Genomic DNA, 22,196 nt, shown 5'->3' with positions numbered 1-22,196 from the left:
GCTTGTCCTGACATTGCACTCCACTTCCAGATGTTTTGATTTAGTGTGCCCAATTAGACGTCTTCTGGACTGTGTGGGTGTGTGTCACTTCCTGACTGTTGGCTTGTCATATAAACACAACTGTCTTTTCACCTTTGTTGGTGCACAGTGACCTTAAATATTTATTGCATCTTTGGTCTGGTGCCACGTTAACATCAGTGAGGAGGGACTTAAAAGACAGAGTTTTCTGAACATTGAAGAAGGTCAAGTGTGGGTTAAAAATACGTTCCACTGACATGGATAGGTTGAATAGTATCTGATGCATCTGGGTGTAATTATCTCCTGTGCACTTTGTTCGTATTTATGAATTGGAAACTAAATGCAGTGCCTGCAGTGTAAGGTTTGCGAACACGTCAGGAGACGTGTCACTATGTATATGAAATAAAACATGGACCTTAAATTTAATAAGATTACAAGAAGCAGAAAACTGCAAGTTCTGTAGATTTTATAACATGGCCGGTAGATTAAAGCCTGTTTTCTTCAGGAAGACAAACACCCCATCGCATAATGCAGAATGCAAATAATCAGGTTAATCTTGGCTGAATTCTATTTAGCTGATCCAGTTTTAGTTTGTCTGTCATGACCTACTTGTACACTTAAATAGACTCCATTGTCCCTGCTAATGTTGCTGGTAACACACTTAGTGTTTATATGACAACATTACTGCTGAAGGTTTACCGATAAGAGGTGGAGGGGGTTCATCATGCATTCTGAAACACTCAGAACAAGCAGTATGAATGTCCTCACTGCTGGTGTCACTATTTTCTGTAGCTGTGAACTTAAAAAAAAAAAAAAAAAAAAAAAAAATCTGCGAGTACTTTCACGGTACATTAAAGCTATTGTTGCTGTTTATTAGTAGTAAAAACCCAAGGAGGTACCAAGAAAAATGATTCAGGAGTCCAGAATCTCATTTTAAAAAGAACTGAATGTTACAGCAATCATGTCAGAAATTAATCTGATTTTATTGGTTAAGTCAGTTTATACCAACAACAAATGTTCAGAGGTACAAAACTCCTTTTACTTTTATAAAAGTTTCTCTAAAAAGTGTATTTATTAATAGCCCAGTTCTGGTGCTTCAGTTTTTACCTCGTATGACTTTTTATTATGTATAAACAGGTACTACTTTTGTAAGAAAAAGCTATACACCTGAGGAGTGATGTAACCTTTTGATTTTCATTCTTTCATAAGTATTCATATGCATACTTGGATTAAAGTTTTATACCAAGAGGTTTACTCTCCTCTATGTCTGTTGTCCTGAAAGTTATTTTTGTTGTTCTGATGGTCCTCCCAAGAGGACGAACAAGAGGACTGTCCTCTACTGATAAGAAAATCAACAAATATGGACACTTGGTTTAAAGGTGAACAAGTGAATATAGTATCAAATCTATTATTTGTTTTTAAAATCTGTAAACAGGGTGAAAAGAATACCAAGAACATGTTCAAAACTAAAAATGAATCTTTATGGAATTTTTTTTTTTTTTTTTAATGCAATCTGATCATTAATGCAATTTTTTTTCTTCTTTTGTCACAGTTGTCCTCCCGTACATATAAATTACACATTTGAGTTCTTTCCTTGATACACAACTTAATGATGTTTCAATTTGGTGAATTTCCTATAAATTTGGAGGCAGTGTGACGACCCATGATTTGTTGGGTCGTTGTGTTTTTTTTTTTTTGGTTTTTTTTTTTTAGTTTGTTTTGATTTCTAATTATGTGTTGTTGCAGGTGGAGTTAATGGCTGATTGGAGACAGCTGGCCAGGATCTCCAATCGGCTATTTAAGATGTGCTTCTCCCAGGGCGCGGCCGGTCCACAGGAGTTTGGGCCCCAAGTCAGGCTTACCCAGCCTCTGCTGCGCAACGTGGTCAACCGGAACAGAAACAGCCAGGGGTATAGTAGAAGCAGCCAAAGCTGCAGAACCAGTCTGTTGCTTCCAGTGTCCCATTTTGTGACAAAAAAAAAAAAAAAGCTGCGGCTGGTCCGCGAGTACCAGAAAAACCCCGAGACCGCCCAGATGCTGACTGGGCCACAGCCAGTTCATACACACGAGCGTCTCCAGAGCATAACTCACCGCTCCCTCTGTGCATCAGCATGTACTCGTCAGGTAAAGCAGCAGCCTCAGAAACTTTCCATTCCAACACATAGTTTAGCAAGTCGCTCCGGAAGCGAATTCCTAAACTGTTCCAGGATCATTAAATTACATAACCCCTGAAAATCCTGCACCTGCTCCGCAGCGCACCAACGAGAATAGTGGACGGTCACATCCTGGGCAAACTCCAAATGTGTCCTTGCACCCAGTTTCCAAGTCCGAAACCGCTGGCGATATGCTTTCAGGATAGCAGCCTTCACCTGACCATAATCGGCACAGTCACTCAGACTTAATAAAGATATCACCTCCTGAGCGCGTCCCACCACCACACACTGAAGCAACGTTGTGCGGTCCAAACTAGACCCGCCTTGTGTATCAGTAATGCGCTCAAACAGCGTGAAGAAGGAAGCCACATCATCCTCAAGCACATCAAAAGCCGTACTGGATCTAACAAGGTCACGCCGAGACCCCGCAGCCAGTTCGCCATCCTTAAGTAAATCCAATCGCGTACTCTCTAGATCAAACCTGGCCAGCTCCGGACGCTGCCTCATCCCCATCCCGGACGATCCCCCAATTGTTATGATCGCCTGCAAAGACCATAACAAAATAAACGAATAAGAGGAATACAAAAATACATTTATTAACTAAACCAAAATCCAACCCGAAACGCCAGGCCCAAACTCCCGAGGACCGGCCACGCACTAGGAGAAGCACATCTTAAATAGCCGATTGGAGATCCTGGCCAGCTGTCTCCAATCAGCCATTAACTCCACCAGCAAACCATGAGTCGTCACAGCAGGAATTATTGTTCTTTCTCATAACAATCCATCAATCCTATTAAGTATTTAGACACAAGGTTTAAAGATCCACAAGCAGAAAAGGGAAACATTCCCTACATACAAACTGGTACTTAGATAAGAAGTATATGCATAGCGTTTTTATTTTTCTTCCCCTCAAACAATGTGGACAGAGAATTTTAGAGTGACTGAGTGCGGTTAAGGGGGAAAAAATAAACAATTTCACAAAACAGTTTAACCAATTAAATTTTTTTTTTAATCTTTACTAGTTTATATAAAATATACCAGTAGTGGGTTTTCTAAATATTTGTAGCCATCCATGATGACTGGAAGACCTTGGCAACAATTCTTCAAAAGAGAATATATATAATTTTATATATATTTTTTATTTTATTTATTTATTTTTTTTCCCTCGGCACAATACTGATTAATATGTTGTTTTGAGTTGGGTTTTGTTCTGTGGAAGGAAATGGTCAACCTCTCTATATGATCACCTCTCTGCAGGATGTATCTGCTGCAAAATATTTTTATTTTGCAACTTGTAACGTTATTTAGCCTAGACTTACAGAGGCAATCACTTCTGTTTTGTCTTTTTTTCCTCGCTTCATTTGGAGGTTTTAACCATGAAACCAGATTTATGTGCTTAGCCTTTTTTCTCAGGAAACAGTTTCTGATTTCCAAACCGATTTTTAAATTAACATTTTCTTTAGTCTGAAAATGAACAAATCCCTTTCTTGATTGTTTTGTTAACTGTACAAAGATCTCCACCTATATATTGTCACTGGTCATCTGCTCTCACACTCGAAAGTAGCAGGAACTCTGCACCAAATCTTCTATAAGGTCTTTTACATGAAAACGCCCAGAGTAGAGATGAGGCATAAAATCTGAATTCTCCTTTAATGAAATAAAACTTAAAAGAAAAAAGATATTTTCAATCCCAGGAGGAAATTATGTTCTTTCACCTTAACTCTTGGATACAGTTATGTAACTTCTGCTGGAAGCAGCATTGGTTTTGACAAACCACCATATAACCTCCCCAGGACAACATAAGTTTGACTCAGCTGCTGGCGTCGCTGCCTCCGACAGCTAATCACTGTCGTTTCAACTCTTTTTTTCCCCCCCCTTTCTTTCTTTCTTTTTCTAGGCAAACAGTAATTGCCATTACTTTTTTGTTTGAATTTGCCTTTATTTTATTTCCAAACTCTATAAAATAATAGACTCTTTTAAAGAAGAACCATCATTTTCTTTTTTAGCTTTTAAACAATAAAATTAAAGCATTTGTGTTTTACTTAAAGACTGTATTCACATGCCGCAGCAACACAGCAACATTTCTTCGCTACAAAGTCAAAATTGTCAAACTTTAACACTGATCAAATCTCTCCTGCTCCTAACAGAAAATAATATTGCACTTAACATCCTTTCACGCCAGCCGCTATTATTCTCTCACCTAACATATTACATACTAAGTCATTTATATATATCCATTCTTATGCATTCACACACGTTTATCCTCATACAGACACATCAGTAAGAAAGTCAACTTTTAAAAAAATCAAAACAAACACACACAGGGGCTAGAAATTACACTAATATTCAAAAGGAAGTATTCTAGACTATACTTGTACAAATCTCAGGTATCTTTTTCAAGTGCTTTACAGCAAGAACAAATAGTGTTTTTTTTTTAATTGAAAATAAAATGCCAGCAAGCTACTGCTCATCTTCGTTTTCCTGTCCTGAGCCTTCAGAGCGATCGCCTTCTAGTCGATCTACAAGAAGAAGTTAGTCATCAGAAAAAGAGAGGGGAAAAAAAAAAGATCAGTGCATGTGTTTATTTACCTGATCTGATGTGATTGAGGGAGGCCAACATTCGGAGCATGAAAGAGGCCGGGACCGTGATTGTGTTTCTTGTTTCTTCTAGCATCAACTCATTCCTCGTTATTACCTGATTACAAAGAAGAAAAGCTGGTGAAGGCATACATCACTGAAGACTATCAACCCTACAGACAGAAAGGAAGAGCAGGGAGCCTGATCAGTTATACATAGATATGCCAAAACGGTTACCTGACAGAGGAAACATTTTAGAAATAATACTTTGTGTTTTGGCCAGAGCGTCCCATAACAGGCTGGAAGACTGAAAAGCACAGTTTTTTTTTGTTTTTGTTTTTTTTAAAAAGGGTGGTGTACCTCATCAGCAAGAACTCTGTTGAAAGATGGTGACTCTTCTAGTGGTGACCAAATCTTGATATCATAGTCTATCCCTGAAGAAGCCAGAACTGAAATGGACCACAAAATGTGTGCCAGTTAAACACCACACAAGAAGATATATCATCATTATCATCATCATCATCATCATCATGTGAAGCTGCAGTGGACTCACTGGGGTCATAGGGGTGGGGCTGCAGGCAGTTGACCACATGGTTGTCGGCTTCGAGCAGCATGAGATGCTCAGCGGTGTGTCTGTCCCAGATGAAGATGTGACCACAATCTGAACCACTCATCACAAAGTTGTTGCCCCAGAAACATGACTCCTTTATCTGGATATGAAATGAGTAAATACAATCTTGTAACATCATCTAGTGGTTAAATAAATACTTTTTACCATTTGAGAGTCTGATTGGAAAGATTTTATTTCTAATGCTGGTGTTTAGATTCATAGATTATTATATTAGTTTAGTTTTCAGTCCAAACAGCTGGTCTGGTTGGTCAGAGAAAAAAAATCCATCAATAGTTTTGATTTTCCAGGTTGATGACGACAGATTCTGATTCAAGTCTTGTGCAAGAGTAAGAGCTACTACATGCCATAGTGCAAAGATAAAAACTGGCACCTGCATGTTGGTTTACGAATGAAGGAAAAACAAATTTAAGAGCTTATTTTCATGGACCAGAATATAAAAGAAACTTAATTCCAGTAAGAAGTGGCCAACCCGCTGGCGCAACTGGTCCAAGTTTAAATCCCAATGAGAGGTTTTTTCTGCATGTCTTCTCCATTCTCTCTGACCAGCTTTCCTGCTAAAGGCCACTAGAAAGGAAAAATATTAATGAGAATCGATGGGAGTCTACTATTTTTTTTTTAAAAGTAGATACTGATCTCACTGAGTAATAAGCTGATGTGTTTAAAATAAAGTGATCCAAAGTAAAAGCTACTATGGCTGTGACTATGTGCGTTCATCCCGATTCAATTCAATTTTTGGGTGGCGATTCAATTTAAATTGCGATTCTCACGATTTTTCAGTATTGCTGACTTTTGTAGACTAAATACAAAAAATATGTGCAGTATTTTTTTTGCTCTTAATTTTTCTTCATTTCAATTAGGAAAAAACAACACAGTAGTCAGACCATCATTTTGCTGCAATAATGCCCAAGAAGACAAGTAAAAACAACAATAAAAACAATAAAATTGACCAAAAAAAAAAAAATAATAACATTGGAATACATTTATTTATTTGAAGAAAAAAATTGTATAACAAAAAAAATATATTTTACAATTTTGAGGCAAAAAATCCTGATATTCGGTAACCTGTATGATTGGCAAAATAACCTTTTTAATAAGTTGAGGTTCATGGTCTTAGAAATACAAAAAAATCCTCGTGCTCAGGCTGCATGCTTACACCCAAGCACTTTGCAGATTTAATAAAAAAAAAATAATCAAGACAATTTGCTTGATGTGGCTCTTTTCCAGCAGGTAATCTGGTCAGGAATGTAGCTTCCTGACTGCCTTGTGATTTTGTCTAATAGCCTGTGTCATAGATTTTCTGAAATGCTGTCACAGGTAAGATATTTTCCAAATTCCAGTCTAATGACAGGCTGAGGTAAGAAACACTTATTATTAACTGGCATAAATCGAGGGAAATTTACCATCGTCCTGGAGTTACGGTGGCCCTTGTAGACCATTTTGACCGAAGGTCTCCTGATATTTTGGGTCTCATTCTCCTCCATTTCCCTCCTTTCTTTCCTCCTACGAAAAATCTCCTGAATACGAGCTGCAGCGGAACGTCTGAGAAAGAAAGAAAACAGATCATGTTAACACAAAGCACCCACAAACACGTACAAGCCCATGCGTTAAAGGTGTGGGTTTATATTTTTACACATTTACAAGCTTTACAAAACAGGCAACAGTGCTGACACTTTTGGGGAAAAAGACTATCAGTATCATCATTAAATTCTCCCCATTAACACTGCCTAGCATGCAGCATGATTATTCACCACATTTGTAAAATACAGCCGAGGTGCTTTTTCCCCACTATTTGTGGAGTCAGTGCTTACATGCATATAATTTACACTCAGCTCAGTGTATTAGTTTAAGTGGAAAGCCCAAACTAGGCCAAAACGTTATGCAAACACTACATATTATGCTGTGTGGTTGGGTTTAAATGCTCTGCAGCATGTCACACACCTCACAGGTTAGATGATTTTAGTTTCCATAGCAAACATATTACCTGATCATCCTATCTCCTACTGCAGATCCTCTGGAATTAAATCTATATTTGTAGTAAAACAATCAATGGCAAGGCATCACACAAAACTCAAATCAGAAAACCCACCTTTTAACAGTGCACAGTTGAATACATGAAGGGGGGGGGGTTCTTATTTGTGGTGTAACAAGAGCATCGTCTTGTCCAGCATACCTCTGTCCTTGTCCTCTGAACCTTGCTGATGGGATAAGAATTGGGTCATCGTCACTGTCATCAGAGTCCTGGTTGCTCTGTGATGGCTGGCTCTGGCCCTCCTCTCCCTCCTCTCCAGCAGGCTCAGCTCTCCTGCAGTCCCCTGGTGTATCCTCTGAACCCTTCGGCTGACTCCTCTCCTGCAGTGAAGGTGTCATGCTGTCACCCTCAGAGGATCCCTCTACTGGGCCCTGAGCCACCGAGCTGCTGAGTGCTGTGGAGCAAGAGGCCTCGCAGGGAGGGTCTGTGGAAGCGGCTTGTAAACTCTGCTGCCTGGTTGACTCGCTGGTAACTGGGGGTATATTAAATAAAGTCTTTCATGGTCTGTGTTTGTCTATGGCACAGAATCAGATAAATAGAACAGGGCCATTTTCATAGCACTGAAGGAGACAGCTCACCCTGCTCTGATGCCGAGCTCTCTGCAGATAGATTCTCTCTGCTCTGTGCAGCTACAACTTCAGACGTCTTGGGGCCTCCACTACCCAGCGAGCTAGAAGTACTGCTGCTCCTGTACAGAGGCAACATTACCATAACCATTATGAGACAGCCATTATGAGAATGAATACAGAAACTAAAGAAAGTCAAAGCAAATGTTAGAAATTTGGAGGTGACAACTCTTCCAAGTTCAGACTTAACTAAACTAAGAAAGTAAAGGAAAAAAATAAACGTGCAAGACCAAGAAATGCTTCTTTTCTCAATCCAACCTCATTTAAAAAGGACTGAAGGGGAAGTAGAAGACTGACCTGCAGTGTGACTATTCAGAGGGTGAATAGAGATATAAATACCTACTCTAAAGAGAAGTACTATTCAACTCTATATTAGAATACAATAAACCAATGGAACCATGCGCATCAGTGCATGTGGTATAAATAACCTGTACACCAGTGAAGGAGTTTTGGACCATCATTTATTAGAGGAAGGTGATGCCTATTTTAGCAACACAATGCCGATCCACTTTCTGCACAGATTACAAGAAAGTGACTGGAGTAAACAGCTTAGGTCAAAACAAGATCTACCACCTGCTAAAATAAAAAAGACTCACTGAGGTAAACACAAAAGAGTTTGCTGCACTTTCATTTCATTTTGTCCCATTGGCTTTTTTAAGTGCCATTTGAAATGAATTTGTCTCTAGCAAAACAATCAGTCAAATCTACACACGGTTTCTTTTTAGGTTGTTCATCTCTGGTGCTCTTGACAGTTGTTGACTTTGTCTTGGTGTGGGGGCTGTGGGATGTACTTTGTTGTGTTTCTTTACGGGTATAGCAAGTTGTCTTAAGTCCGTGGTTGAATTGCATTATTTTATATGTGGTGTATTATTTTTTTAGCTTTTATTTTCTGTCCATTTTCCTTTTCTTTTCTGTTCTCTTTCAATCTTTTTTCTGTCTCCTCCAGTCAGGTCCAGCAATACTATGTAAATTCCGTAACAAACAATTATTTAAAATAAAGAACAAAAATAAGGGTACAGATTATCAAGAGGAGCTTTATAGCTTATAACTATACTTGGCAAAGCAAATTTACTCAACACAACACAGCAGGCAGACCATTGTTCTGGTTGCTATAATGCAGGACAAGACTAGTTGAAAATAAATAAATAAACAGATAAAAATGAAAAATAAAAATAAATAAAATCTCTCACCATTCATCTGTGAAGTCCAGCTTGATGGTGCTGGTGGTGGTGCCTTCTGAGCTGTAGTGCAGGCTGAGGACTGGTTCTGCTGCGCTAGATCTGGAGGTGGAGGTGGGAGGACCGCCACTGGCCGCTGCGGGAGCAGATTCTTCACGTGGTGAACCTACAGCTTCTGCTGCTCCTGAACATCACAGACAAAAAACACACAAGCAAAGAAAATAAGAAAGGTTGATCCTTTCGAACCATAGTTTAATTAAATCTTTGCAGCATGTTCTTGTACAGTGGCGCACAGGAATTATACAACCTTCAGTTGCATCAATTCCCACCGATTAGCAACATTAAACGAGAATGGGAACATGCAGCACAAGTTAACAGGGCAGACAAAGGGCAGATTGAAACAGAGATGTCATCGACTTTCAAAGGCCACAGCAGCAGGACAGAAACACTTATAATAGCCCCCAAAGAATCCTCTCACAATTCAATTGCTTTTTATAATCAAGAAAAATTAATAAAATGATTTCCAGCGAAGACGTACCTCTACATGATGTGTGTAGTGCATTAACAGCAGCAGTTTATGTTACATTGTTAAATTATAATTAGTAATAACCTTGCAATGGGGAGCAAGTTTAAGGGCCTTCCTCAAAGACTCACAGTGGTTCACTTTTGTTGGGACGGGTTCTCCAGACCCAAGCCAAACTCTGAAACAACTAGGCTACCACTCGCCCCTAAATGACAAGTTTCCCAAATGTAAAAGAAGTATCAAACTCCTGGATTTCAGATTTCTAGTTCAGAAAGCTTTCTATAAGTTGCTAATTCAATTAGTAATTTTAGTTTTATATTAAATTTAATGCCTAAATATGACAGTCTCCAGCTTCTCACAGCTTTAACAGACACACAGGTGCCATAGTATAAGTTCAACAATATTTTCTAGCTTTTTTGTTGTCTTTGTTTATCTTTACACAACACAAAGTTGCTTCCTGTTATACTGAAATGCACTCCTGCAAAGTTAATGACATCACTGGGAAAAAATACTTTCATGTCTAATATCTATTTAGTTATATGAATAAGAACAACAGGCACACTGATCTAGCTAAAGATACCATATTGATTGGTGGTAAAAATGTACATGATAAATAGTCACTTTTCTAATGGAAATCAATCAGAGCCTGAGCCGCCATCTAGTGTCCATTAGTGTTACTACATGCATGGCAAGCGTCTTCTTTTCGGCCTCAGACACATTAAAACATATTGTGGAGGAATTCATGTTGAATCGAAGTCAGGTCTGACTGGTTGTTTGCAGGGGAAAATGACTGGTGTGAAGATGCCATTACTCTTTTTTATTATTATTATTATTATTATTATTATTATGAAGTTTGAATACATGGCTTTTTTCATTAAAAACTCAGTCTGGTGTATAAAAGAAGTGATGGCAGCAGGTGGTCAGATTGGAGGTAGTTTTAAAGGAAACACTATCTAGCAAATAATAGCTCAGTTATAAAATATAATTTAATTTATAAAATATAATTTAAAACAAAATTTTCTTTTAACCTGCAGCTAAAATTGATGTAATGGAAAAATGATGTTTTCTCATCAACATATGGGTGAAAGATGAGTAAGGTACTGGAGTGATTGGATTAATTATGTGGTAAGAAAGGAGTAAAAATACTGGATAGGACTTAAAAGGTTATGTCTCAAAAATTAACAGCAAACAAAAAGCTTATGGTCTGTTTATTTCAGGACTATTCTTTGTGTTTTGTACAGTCTTTTTTTTTCCCTTTTCTATTTTTTTGTGAATGTAGTGATGCTGTTTTTCCTCCATATATAGTCTGTAAGATTAATAATAATAAAAACCTGCAGTTGGGCCAAAGTATAAACTTGGAAATTTTCCTTCGCACCTTTTAATGATGTTTAATCATGTTTTCACATGTTAATGTGTGTTCATGTCACTGATCTGACAACTACAGCTATTAATGTCCCCATCACATCCGTCATTCTACCTTTAACTTGGGTCAGATAGACGTCATCCGTCTATCTGCTGGACAGTAAAAAAGTGATACAAGAAAGCAAAAGCATGAAAACAGCGGAGGACAAACTGGACACACAGTGTTAGAAGAAGTTTAGGATGAAGAGTGAGGAAAGCAATGTGACTGCAGGTTGGGGGTTCAGAGGAAGGGTGGGGGAGGGGAGGGGACGCACCCTGCTGTTCATCAAGAGTCATGGATCCCAGCTGTTTGTTTACCACAGACGAGGGGGAATCTGGAACACAAACGAGACCGACTAAACATCCAACACAGAGGTCAGAGCTGAGGACCTTAAACAGTCAAGACGTGCGAGTGTTAAAAACATCAGACGTGTACAAATATATAAACCAATGGCCGCTGTGAGAAGATGCAGCTTCAGATTATTTTTTTTTTTCATTTAGATGGAAATAATAATAAAAAGAGAGGGTTTATGGACAGAAACAAGAGAATGAGGTTACACATGCTTACTACAGACAAACTATATTCCTGCAATGTGACCTGATGACCTGATCTATGCACAATAACTAAATCTGTTCACCTGATGCTTCACACTGCATTTACCCGCATATTTCTGATTAATGAAATGTACGTAAAAAGCAACGGCATGACAGTCATGCAAAAGAAAAATGCTTCTGCTCTTCTTTTTAATGAAGTCAAGCAACACCAAAGATGGCTGTCTAACAAATGTCCCCTTTCAGATATGATACTGCAGGAACTCAGTCTTAAACCTTACATACTGTTCTGAATTTGTAATGACATTAAAGCAAATCAAAAATTTAAAAAAAGCTGCACCTTCTACTTGTATTTCTGTCTGAACAGTGCAGATTACTGCAGCACCAGTTGCAGGACAAATTAAACAGAAAATGAATAAAAACACCTTATCCTGGATGTCACAGACATCTTAACAAACAGGGCAGATTTCTTTTTATCAGCTCACTCAAGATAAAAACCAAACAAACATGTTCTCATTATGAGGGCTAGACAGACAATCAAAACCCTAATGAACAAAATCATTCACTGATGAGAAAATGTATGACTGGCAAAATATCCCTCATTTCCACAGAAGTTATTTTTAACACAACATTTATAATCATGTAATAAACAGCCATCTTGGGTTAAACAATGATAAAGCTGTTGATTTATGGGCTTGGTAATGTTTTTTTTGGTTGGTCGTTAAGAAAAAAGAAAAAAAAAAGAAAAAAAAGAAAAGGCAAAGTAGTGAGAATGTTGCTGATCCATCCTAAACTTGGGGGAGTTTTGCACCCTACATGTTATTTGTCTCTTTTTTTTTTTTGTTCTCAGAACTGTCAGTTTGAGGCCTGAACATCCTCCTGCTTCTTTCTGCTACATTTTAATACATCTAAATTTCTAATAAAGCTGCTCTAATTCTGTTTATCAGACTACACAGCAAACCACAACTGAAAAGCAGCCCATTCAAAAAAAGAAAAGACAAACTAGATGCACTGAGGTGATAAGTACCTCATCGTCTGCTGCATTGAATTAAATATCAGAGTTAAATTGGAATTTAATGCATATGCATGAAGCAGCTGTAATAACAATGTGCTTGCCCTTTAAAGGACCTGGTTCCTAAACTGTGACACCAGCCAATAAGAGCCTTCTGGGTTGAAGACTTAACTTTCTGCCAGTGCAAGAGCTTCTTGAAAAGCTGGAAATGGATCTCTTAATGTTTTTTGTTTGTTTGTTTGTTTTGCTTTGGATTTCCTAGCTTGTTAATTTAGCAAATGTTTTTCTTCAAAGCAGCTCATTCAGTTATCTAAACAGGTTCTGAAGTCATAAATGAAATTATATTTAGTTGCAGCTATTGCTTTTCAAAATACTGAAAATGCAGGATTATTGGCTTAAAGCAGTGTTTCTCAAATCCAGTCCTCAGGCCCCCCTGCCCTGCATGTTTTAGGTACGATCCTCCTCCAAAGCACCAGTGTAGGATTATTGAACTTCCTCATCAAGTTATTTTCAGCATGTTAACAAGCCCTTTATTTCATTCGAGTGTGTTGAGGTAGGGTTGCCTATAAAACATGCAGAGCAGGGGGGCCTGAGGACGGGAATTGAGAAACACTGGCTTAAAGGGAGGAAACCCAACAAATCAAACTGGACAGGAATATAGTGATCTCTGTAGACTTTCTGAACAACATGCAACAGAGGCTAACCAACACTCTCTTCTCTCGCATCAACATTTTTCCCCATTTAGTACATCACATGTCAAATACTGTACAATTAATGAGGTCCTTCTAAGAGGTAAGGGGGTCCATTTAAACATTCATAAAGTAATTACTGTTTTAATTCATGTCTTATAAGGACTTTATTTTCAGATAGAGGTAAGTTCAAAGCAAAATAAGGAGCAAATATTTCAGTCATTACGGCCGTGGATCAGTGTGCATCACCAAACATGGTAAACGGTCATATGAACCATGAGAAAGCCAAATCAAAAGAACCTCATTCCAGCTGGTGCCACTTCAATAGGACAGTCTGCAGGTGAAAACTCAAGCAATGAGTGGATAGAGGCAGTAGGAACATTAGTGAGTGATGGGCAGAGCAAACACTGGATAGGCTGTAGGGTTTAGTAGGACAAGATGCATTACAGGGGAAAGGGAAGCTAGTCACAGGTAGGTTAGTGATCACTTCTACCAAAACCAGGTCTTCCTGGAGCCTAAGTTACTCTGCAAAATGACATGTTAGCTGAGGCAACATAGAGGGTACAATTGCAGGGGATGGAGCCCAGGCGCCTGAAAGGAGGATTTGCTGCAGGATTGAGGAGCTCAGAGGGGTAGGTAACCTGAATGGGGTTGCTTCATGGTGGCAGCAGCCGCTGCAGAGGTAGCACTTCTTTGTGACTGACTTTCAGCGGCTGCAGAGGAAGAAGAGGAAGAGGAAGGGGACGCTCGCTGACCCAGTCCCGGGGGATCGGCCAGCCGGAGCAACCTCTGCAAACGCCTACACACTAAACTTATGGGCAGCCGATGAGGACCGTACTCTGACAGAGAGGCAAAGGAAGAGAGGGAGAGTGAATGAACGATTAGGAAACTGAGGGAGAAGGATGTGGGGAGAAGAGAGTTGAGGGTGCTGAAGGAGAAGAGCATGAAGTGCAGCTGCTGCTTGAGTGGAGTGGCTCCAAAGGACAAACACACCAAACATACACCCACACAACAGAAAACACTGAATTACCCTGAGGATACCTGTTGGCTACACTGAAGAGGAAAGTGTGGCCTTGAGCCTTTTCCTTCTTTTCCAAGTACCAACATGGGTTCTTACCTGAGAGAGCTGGTTCAGAGGTGGGTGTGGCGGTGGGTGTGGGCGTCCCAGTCGTGTTGGCCTGACTCCTCTGCTCTGAATCTGGGGAGGATGTAAGAGGGGAGGAGGAAGGAGCAGAGCTCTCCACTGATGAAGAGCTGGAAGTAGGAGGCGCTGTGACTGTTGATGATGACCCTGAGGAGGAAGAGGAAGTGGATTTAGGCATAGGGGCAGCGGCAGTGCCGGCAGGACTGGCAGGGACCTCGGGGGTGTCTGTCCCCACGGGCCTCTCGGGGGCGCTGGACTCCTGGCCCGACTCTCCTGCTGAGGCAGCAGGAGGGTTTGACCCCCCTTCTGGCCGGACGGCTGTCCCTGAAAACGAAACAGTTAACAGATTATCACAAAGATATTTTTAAAAAGTACTTGCATAAATAAAACGTAGCAGGAGTCGTGCTTAAAATCTGTATGCTTCACAATTTTATGGATTTATTTAGTTTTTTTAAATCAAGCTCCTTTGAACATATTTTTCTTCCACTGCCTTAGCTTACCCTCCTAAAAAGCCTATAGAGGTTCTAAAGTCTATATATGCCATATCTAAATAAATATAAGGGCTTTTGCTGTCAGTGTGATGAGCAGTGCTCTCTTCCTTAAGCTGTACCTCTGGGCCGTGTCTGAGGACGGGTTCCTCTGCTGCTCTGAGCTTCGCTGGCCTCCTCAAACCACCGGGACAGCATGTCTGACATCCTCTGCATCAAGGACACATTTGGACTCTGCTCCCCTGGAGGAAAAAAAGGGAGAAGATTTCTAAAATGTTCTGCTATGAAGAAGCAAACATCAACTTGATGGTTGTTTTAAAGATCAGTTTATCAATAAGCATCTTCCACAGAGATCCTCCTCTATCTGACAGCAGAGCTGTCCTTTTTACTTGAAGGTAGAGTAAGTAAGATTTTCAATATTTTTTAAAAAAAAAATTAACTAAAAAATAACTACAATCATAATTAGATAGTTTCTAAACATGTAGGCTCCAGTCTGTCCATATTTGAAGTGTTATTAAATTACAAGTTTAATTAATGACAGACCCTTCCTAAATGTTTGCCTACCAGTAAAAAAAAAGTGCTTTTTGTCATTTGTCATTAATTAAACTTGTAATTTAATAACGCATCAAATATGAACAGACTGGAACCTGCATGTTCAAAAAAACTTTCTAATTATGATTGTAGTTATTTTATGAGTTAATTTATTTTGAAAATATTGAAAATCTTACATACTCTACCTTTAAAGCTCTGTGATTTTAATTTAGTCTTTAACCATTCCTGTTAAACTGGGTAGAAGAAACTCAGATCTAGTGTTGCTATGGCAAGTAATCAGTATTTTCCATGATGGAGACAAGATCAGACTAAGATGACTAAGACTAAATTTAAACTCAGAAAAAGCTCCCTTCATTTCCAGAGCTCGTTATTTTGCGTTAGTGTTGATTAACTCTTATCAATTGTTTCCTTTGAAAGCAGACTGCTGTTCCAGCTGCAAGGCTCACAGAACAACATCAAAGCAACACAAAATCATATAGACTCTAGAAAATAGGAAAAGTGTGACATTAGACATGAAAAAGGCAGATTTGGTAAGCACTGGAAGCTGAGCAAAAGGAGGGTGACGACTAGTGGCAAAGACTAAGACTTAACTGGAGTTTCTCTATCACTTGTCTGCCGACAAGTTCATCACTGTTTGTACTGACACAGCGCATACTTAGGCACAGCTTTCTAAATCATATCATGCTTCAATTTTTAACTCTTGATGGAGAATTACAAAGTTAAAGGAGGAAAAATAATTTTAAAAAGGGTTAGACTTCTACACTTTGGTGTAAAGACTTTGGTCATCATAATCTGAGGTGTGTCTGGAAGTTGGATCTGAAACATGAGACTTCTGCTTTACACAAGCAGCAGAACATACTGTGATCTTACCATCTCTTTCCCTTTCGCTCTCAGGACGAGCTCGAGGTCCGGTGTCAGACCAGTCACCTCGCAGACGGAGGCGTTTCACTGGAGGCTGCCTCAGCTGTGGAAACACACACACATACACACACACAGAAAGATTAGCAGTTTGTCAGTCAAAGCATGGTCAAAAATAGCTCCGCTGCCAGAGCAAAACACTATTCGTCTCTGTTGGTGTCCTCTCTAAAGTGCCCCCCCCCCTTCTTGCTGTGTGACTGAGGTTGGCTTCTCTTTTCAGTCCCCCTGGCTCGCTTTCTGCAGCACAACAGGCTCAGAGCCAGAAATAGAAAACAGGGTCTTAGTGGAGGGACTAAACACTGCTTTACCATGGAAATGTCATCAGTTGTGGACAGGTGGTAAAAAGCAGGAAAGGATGAGCGAGATAGTGGAAGGAACTGATAAAAGAAAAACCAAGAACAAACTAGGTCAGAGGCAGAAAAGAGAGAGCGTATCAAGCTTTCCCCAACAGTCGCTCCCTCCACACCTATACACCTCAGCCTGAACTATTTTAGTGGACTGAGGAACGCTGCCTGCGTCTGTCGCTGGATTTGGAAAGGAATGTGAGGCTACATCCCGACACAGCTGAACTCTAAAAAGCCGGCACCATGATCCAGCACATTCATTGAATGTGAACACCAAAACACACAATTCCTGGTTGTTCTTTGGTTGATTTCCAAACCTTCTGTACAAAAAAACTGATATGTAGACTATATGAGAGCAACATGCAAATCAGACAGAATCCCTTGTGTTTTTCATTCCTCCTCTCTTCTCTATCTTGTGTCTCAGTTTTCACAGCCATTTGCACCCAACACTGCAGTGCATCAGCCAGCAGATTGAACAGTGATGTCTGCAGGGCTCAGAGTGGCAGACAGTAGCAACAAGTGTTGCACTGTTTACAACAAACAATCCTTTCACCCCCACCCCAAAAAGATTGCTCTACGGAGGCCTCTGCTTGGCAAAACCGGCTTGTAATTCGTTTCTACAATAAAAATACAAGCAGTAGGAGCCACAAATACAGTCTAAAAACTTGAAACAGAACAGGATACATTGTGTTGCCTCTTCACTATGTTAAATGTCTCTGTGCCAGATTTTAAGCAAATAATGTTGTAATAGCTTGAATAAGTCATTTTAACATCTTTACAATTAGTTTGAAATAAAGAAATAAAAAGGGACAAATTCACTTAAACATTTGTTGAATATTTTGAGTTTGTTTGAACCCAAATCATAATTTTTCCTCAATGCTCCCATCTGTTTGATGCAACTGAACAGATAAAAACAAAAGTCATACAAGGGCCATGAAGCCCATGGGTATGAGTCATTCAATGTCAACCTCACTGTCTTTGAACTTAAGATGCCTCTAAGCAAATTACTACACTGCAGATATGCCCACCGCAACAAAACAACAGCTTGTTTGGATGCCAGGTAACAAAATAGCCTCTCATGACCGAAGTCAGTCAATCTAATGAATATGCTTCAAGTTGTGCACTGATGAGCAGGTGACTGATGGTTTTCTTCACTCTAAAAATGTATCTTTTTTCCAATTAATGAATCACAGATAGCTGCTTTTGAAAGTGATGCCTCCTGCTGGCAACATTTTCCCTCAATTCAGTGGAATTCAGCTCTCACCTGCTCACCATCCCTTTTAGCTACTTCTTGAGCAGACCCATTATTAACCAGTCATAACAGCCCACAAAAATATCAAGAGGTGAAGAAACCTAGTTCAATAAACAAACCGATTGACTGAATAATGGCTATAGTAGAGCTTATGTTCAGTATTCATGTGATAAGAAAGGATCACTCTGCCATCTCACCTCCTCCCTCCTCTCTTCCGACGGTCCTTTGAGCTCTCTGGCCTGGTCGTCTTTGGGATCAAACAGGTAGATGTAATCAGACGAGTAACTGACAAGCACCTCCTGACTGTCCTCACTGTAGCAGAGAGATGTCACCCTGCACGACTTGTTGGCTAGGTGGGTGGGAACGAACCGGACACACATCCCTGTCGTCCCTCGGCCCATGTAGTTGCCTTCAAATGAAAAAGAAGATTAAATTTTAGCAAATTGTTGCTTGAAAAATCATTTATTAGTGTATTTTTGGATATTGCCACTTGACAACAGATACCAGGATTCAGAAGTGAAGTATACAGCAGACATTTTCTCTCTTTCTTACTATTGGCTCTACTTTGAGTATAAGCATTCATGAAAACATCTGATGCAAACTGCGGGGGAGAGTGAGTGCCGTACAGCACGATGGTAAAAACCACAAGCAGCTGCCTGTGGGGTTATCGCTGCTGTGAAGTAGGAAGGGCACAGTTTACCTGTCGCTCTGGTGCCCAACATGCGTCTGTCATAGATTCGCACTGAGCTGTCAGAGCAGCCAACAGCCAGATAATACGGCACCAGGGGAGAAATAGATATGGAAGTTGCTGCTCTTCGACAGTTTATCAGGATGTCCTGGAAAAAAAAACAAAAAAACAAAACACAACAAGGTGACATTTAAAATGCTGTGACGTTTTCAGAGCCAGTACTTCCAGAAATGATGAGATGATTTAGCTTTGTGTTGATAAACCATTATAAAGTTGAAGTTTACAGCATCCATTAATTACATCCTATTATTTTTAAAGCAAAAACTGAAATATTGACTCCAGGTTCACTCTGTTAGCCTGAAAGTTTATTCAATAAATTGTCAGCTGAGATACATGACAGTCATGCTGCTAATTCATAACTACAGCTGCATGGCAGATTAAAGGAAAATCCTGAACCCTTGACCCCTGGAGTGAGGGGATCTGGTGGTTCTCGATGGGGCTTTTTTCTGACAATGTTTGTATCTTGTTCTTTGGAAATGTTTGTTGTGTGCAGACTGGTGTAGAGTCTGGAGAGCAATCTCAGAAATAAAATGATTTCAGATTATCTTTCAAACTAGATTTTTTTAATGTTTCTTTTTCTATAACAGCAATGACATCAAATCCAGACAGATGGCAGTGCTGAGAGGGCTGTAACAAAGAGAGAGAGAATAATGTTTTGGAAAAATAGTGTATGTCCCTCCTGTTGAGTAAATCATTGCTGTAGCAACCTGTGCTGGCACTTTCAGTGGGTTTTTCTTTCTTTTGTGACAGATAAGTTTAAGAAGGGGCTGCAACAGAGCCTGGTAAACAATTCTGACAATTTTAAGGTCACAGATTCCGATCTAAAGTACGAAAGACGAGAAGATGCAATATAATCTATGCGGGCACACATCCATCATCTGAAGCAGCTGAACCGAAGTCAAGAAAGCTGTTAGCTGAAGCTCTCAGGAGACAGAGCTGTTTTGCAGAGAGCAGTGCTCATTTCTGAAAGAAAGATGCTCAGCAGAACTCACTTAGATGGATCAAAAACAGCTAAATCAGGGAATGTCCTCCGCTTTCTACTAAGTATTAAATGTATAAAAAAAAAAAATTTAAAAAAAGCAAAAAGACGTATTCAGTCATTTTTTTCCACAACATCAACTCTCAATAAAAACTAAAGTTATTTTTAAACCTGCAAACACAACAGCACAAATGCACCACCAAAGAAACTTTCCCGGCTGTCACCGTACATCTTTGCAGTCTTCTTTAGTGCAGCTTGTTTTTGTGCGCAGGTCAAACCATCGTACTGTGCCGTCCTCCCCACACGACAGAAACGTGTACGGATCATTTGGTACCGTCATAATCTGACAGAGAAAATCAAAGTTAGGAGGCTGAGAAAAAGACACAAACATGTTCATGCTCCTGCAGCATTCTTGCTCTGCACCTCATAAGCTGTCCCATAATGACAGGTGAACTGACACTGTCTGTTGTACTCGGGGCTCTTTTCGGTGTGGGTGTAGTAGATGATGCCATCTCCAGAACAGGAGATGATTTCTTGATCATTAGTGTGAGGCATGAACTTTGCACTGAAGATATTTGCCCGATGACCTGAACGTATGGATTTCTTGACCTGTGGAAGAGAAGCGAAAATATAAAGGAGGTTTTATATAAATTATACAAATAACATACAAGATGGGCTGCATGGTGTTGTGATGATTAGCGCCCAGCCGCACAGCAAGAAGGTCACAAGTTTAAACAGTGGCCTTTCAGTATGGAGTTTGCACATTCTCCCCCTGGTTATTTCCAGGTACTTCGGCTTCCTCCCACCATCCAAAGACATGCGAGTTAGGGTAATTGATTGTGAGCATGAATGGTTGTTTGTCTCTCTATGTTGACCCTACAGTTGACCGGTGGTCTGTCCAGGGTGCACCCTGCCTCTTGCCTGCTAATTGCTGGGACAGGCTCCAGCCCACTGGGACCCTGAATTGGATTGGAAGCAGTATTGAAAATGAATGATGCATACAAGATGATGATTTGAGGTACTTAGAGCTGCTGTCCAATTTTATTTTCTTCCAATAATAGGCTTTTACAAACATAGATGGGCTTTGTTGTTTCTCATAACACTGAACTTCCGACTGAATCCAGTTTCATCTAAACACACCAGCAACTAAAAAGGTGTAAGTATTAGATCAGGCATTTGTGAATAATGTAATTGTAATGTAAAAACTGACTTAAAATCCTGCTGTTAGTGTACAAAGGACAGAATGGCATCCCTCAGGTCACCAGGAAGAGGTCTGCTTTCTGTTCCCAAAGTCAGAGTTACACATAAAGAAGCAGCGTTCACTTTTAATGCTCCTCACCTGTGGAACAAACTCCCAGAAAACTGCATGTCTGCTGAAACTCTCAGCTGTTCTAAATCAAAGCTGAAAACTGGTTTATTTGCCACCTTTAATTTAAAAAAAAAAAAAAAAAAATCATTTATTCTCACTGCAACTTTTACATCATGCATTTTATTTCTTTATATAAATTTTCTTTTTTTTTCATTAAAGTTTCTTTTAAATGCTTCCTGCACCCCGCTGTAATGCTTTAATATTTTCATGTAAAGCCCTTTGAATTGTCCTGTACATGAAATGTGCTGCACAAATAAACTTGTTTCCTGATCTGGATGCTACTGAACAAAACTACCAATGGTGAAAAAACATTTGCTCCAAATAATTATCCATAACATTATATCAGTTGTAAAGAAAAGAAAAGATTTACATCTGTTTGCATTATGTAGGACATATTTTTTCTATAGTTAAATGTTAACATTGGAGCCCTTTGTGATGTTGCCGTAACAACTCTCATCCAATGAATTTGGAAGTCTGCGGAAAATTTCTGCCTGATACTAGAATTGATTCCCAAAGTTTCTGTTTGGAGGTACACTGCTACCCATCTTCATAAATGTTCATTTTAAATTTGCTCCACAGGTTCACAATAGGGTTGAATCCAGGAGATGATGGTGGCATTCTTCACCCTTAGCAGCCAAAGACTGAATGGTATTTTTGCAGCATGGGATGGTGGAAGTATCCAGCATGGAGAAGTTCTCAGGATTTACTAACACATCAGCAACTTCATATATGTGCATGCCACCTATCAGTATTTCAGCAGAATAAGATGCAGTTATATGTATATGATGCTTATGTGTATGTTGTTTGTCCTCTCTTATATAGGTTGTACTAGAATTTTTTTTTTTTGTTGTGCCAGTACACCAGTTCAGTGACACAAAGCTTTATTATGTGATGGAGACTTTCCCTGATCTGCCTTCATTTGAACCAGTCCATTCGTTCTTTGAATCACAGTGTTACAGATTAAAAGATGATCTCGATTAAGTTTTAGTGAAACGTCCAATATTTTAATGATC

At 39.6% G+C, this 22,196-nt stretch overlaps 1 protein-coding gene across 4 annotated transcripts in view; it reads right to left on the bottom strand.

The window, feature by feature from the left end:
• Positions 1–3,807: 3,807 nt before the first annotated feature.
• Positions 3,808–22,196, bottom strand: part of dcaf6 (ddb1 and cul4 associated factor 6) — a 28,113-nt gene continuing 9,724 nt past the window's right edge. Inside the window, exons 4-21 of one of the 4 annotated variants that reach the window (XM_079253754.1) lie at positions 20,238–20,423; positions 20,044–20,157; positions 18,788–18,923; positions 18,285–18,496; positions 16,444–16,537; positions 15,144–15,263; positions 14,507–14,857; positions 14,031–14,228; positions 11,412–11,471; positions 9,225–9,396; positions 7,987–8,096; positions 7,466–7,880; positions 7,361–7,390; positions 6,780–6,918; positions 5,302–5,458; positions 5,109–5,197; positions 4,761–4,866; positions 3,808–4,690 (exon numbers count right to left, since the gene is read on the bottom strand). In XM_079253754.1, the coding sequence (XP_079109880.1) occupies positions 4,632–4,690; positions 4,761–4,866; positions 5,109–5,197; positions 5,302–5,458; positions 6,780–6,918; positions 7,361–7,390; positions 7,466–7,880; positions 7,987–8,096; positions 9,225–9,396; positions 11,412–11,471; positions 14,031–14,228; positions 14,507–14,857; positions 15,144–15,263; positions 16,444–16,537; positions 18,285–18,496; positions 18,788–18,923; positions 20,044–20,157; positions 20,238–20,423 (2,748 nt within the window). In that variant the 3' untranslated portion in view covers positions 3,808–4,631. Of the gene's footprint in view, positions 4,691–4,760; positions 4,867–5,108; positions 5,198–5,301; positions 5,459–6,779; positions 6,919–7,360; positions 7,403–7,465; positions 7,881–7,986; positions 8,097–9,224; positions 9,397–11,411; positions 11,472–14,030; positions 14,229–14,506; positions 14,858–15,143; positions 15,264–16,443; positions 16,538–18,284; positions 18,497–18,787; positions 18,924–20,043; positions 20,158–20,237; positions 20,424–22,196 lie in introns of all 4 variants that reach the window. The other 3 variants (XM_079253756.1, XM_079253757.1, XM_079253755.1) reach the window with 3 other exon arrangements.

The sequence above is a fragment of the Telmatherina bonti genome, assembly GCF_933228915.1.
Source record: "Telmatherina bonti genome assembly, chromosome: 15".
NCBI lineage: Eukaryota > Metazoa > Chordata > Actinopteri > Atheriniformes > Telmatherinidae > Telmatherina > Telmatherina bonti.
The sequence above is the reverse complement of the archived record's forward strand: the minus strand, read 5'-3'. Positions and strand labels throughout refer to the sequence as shown.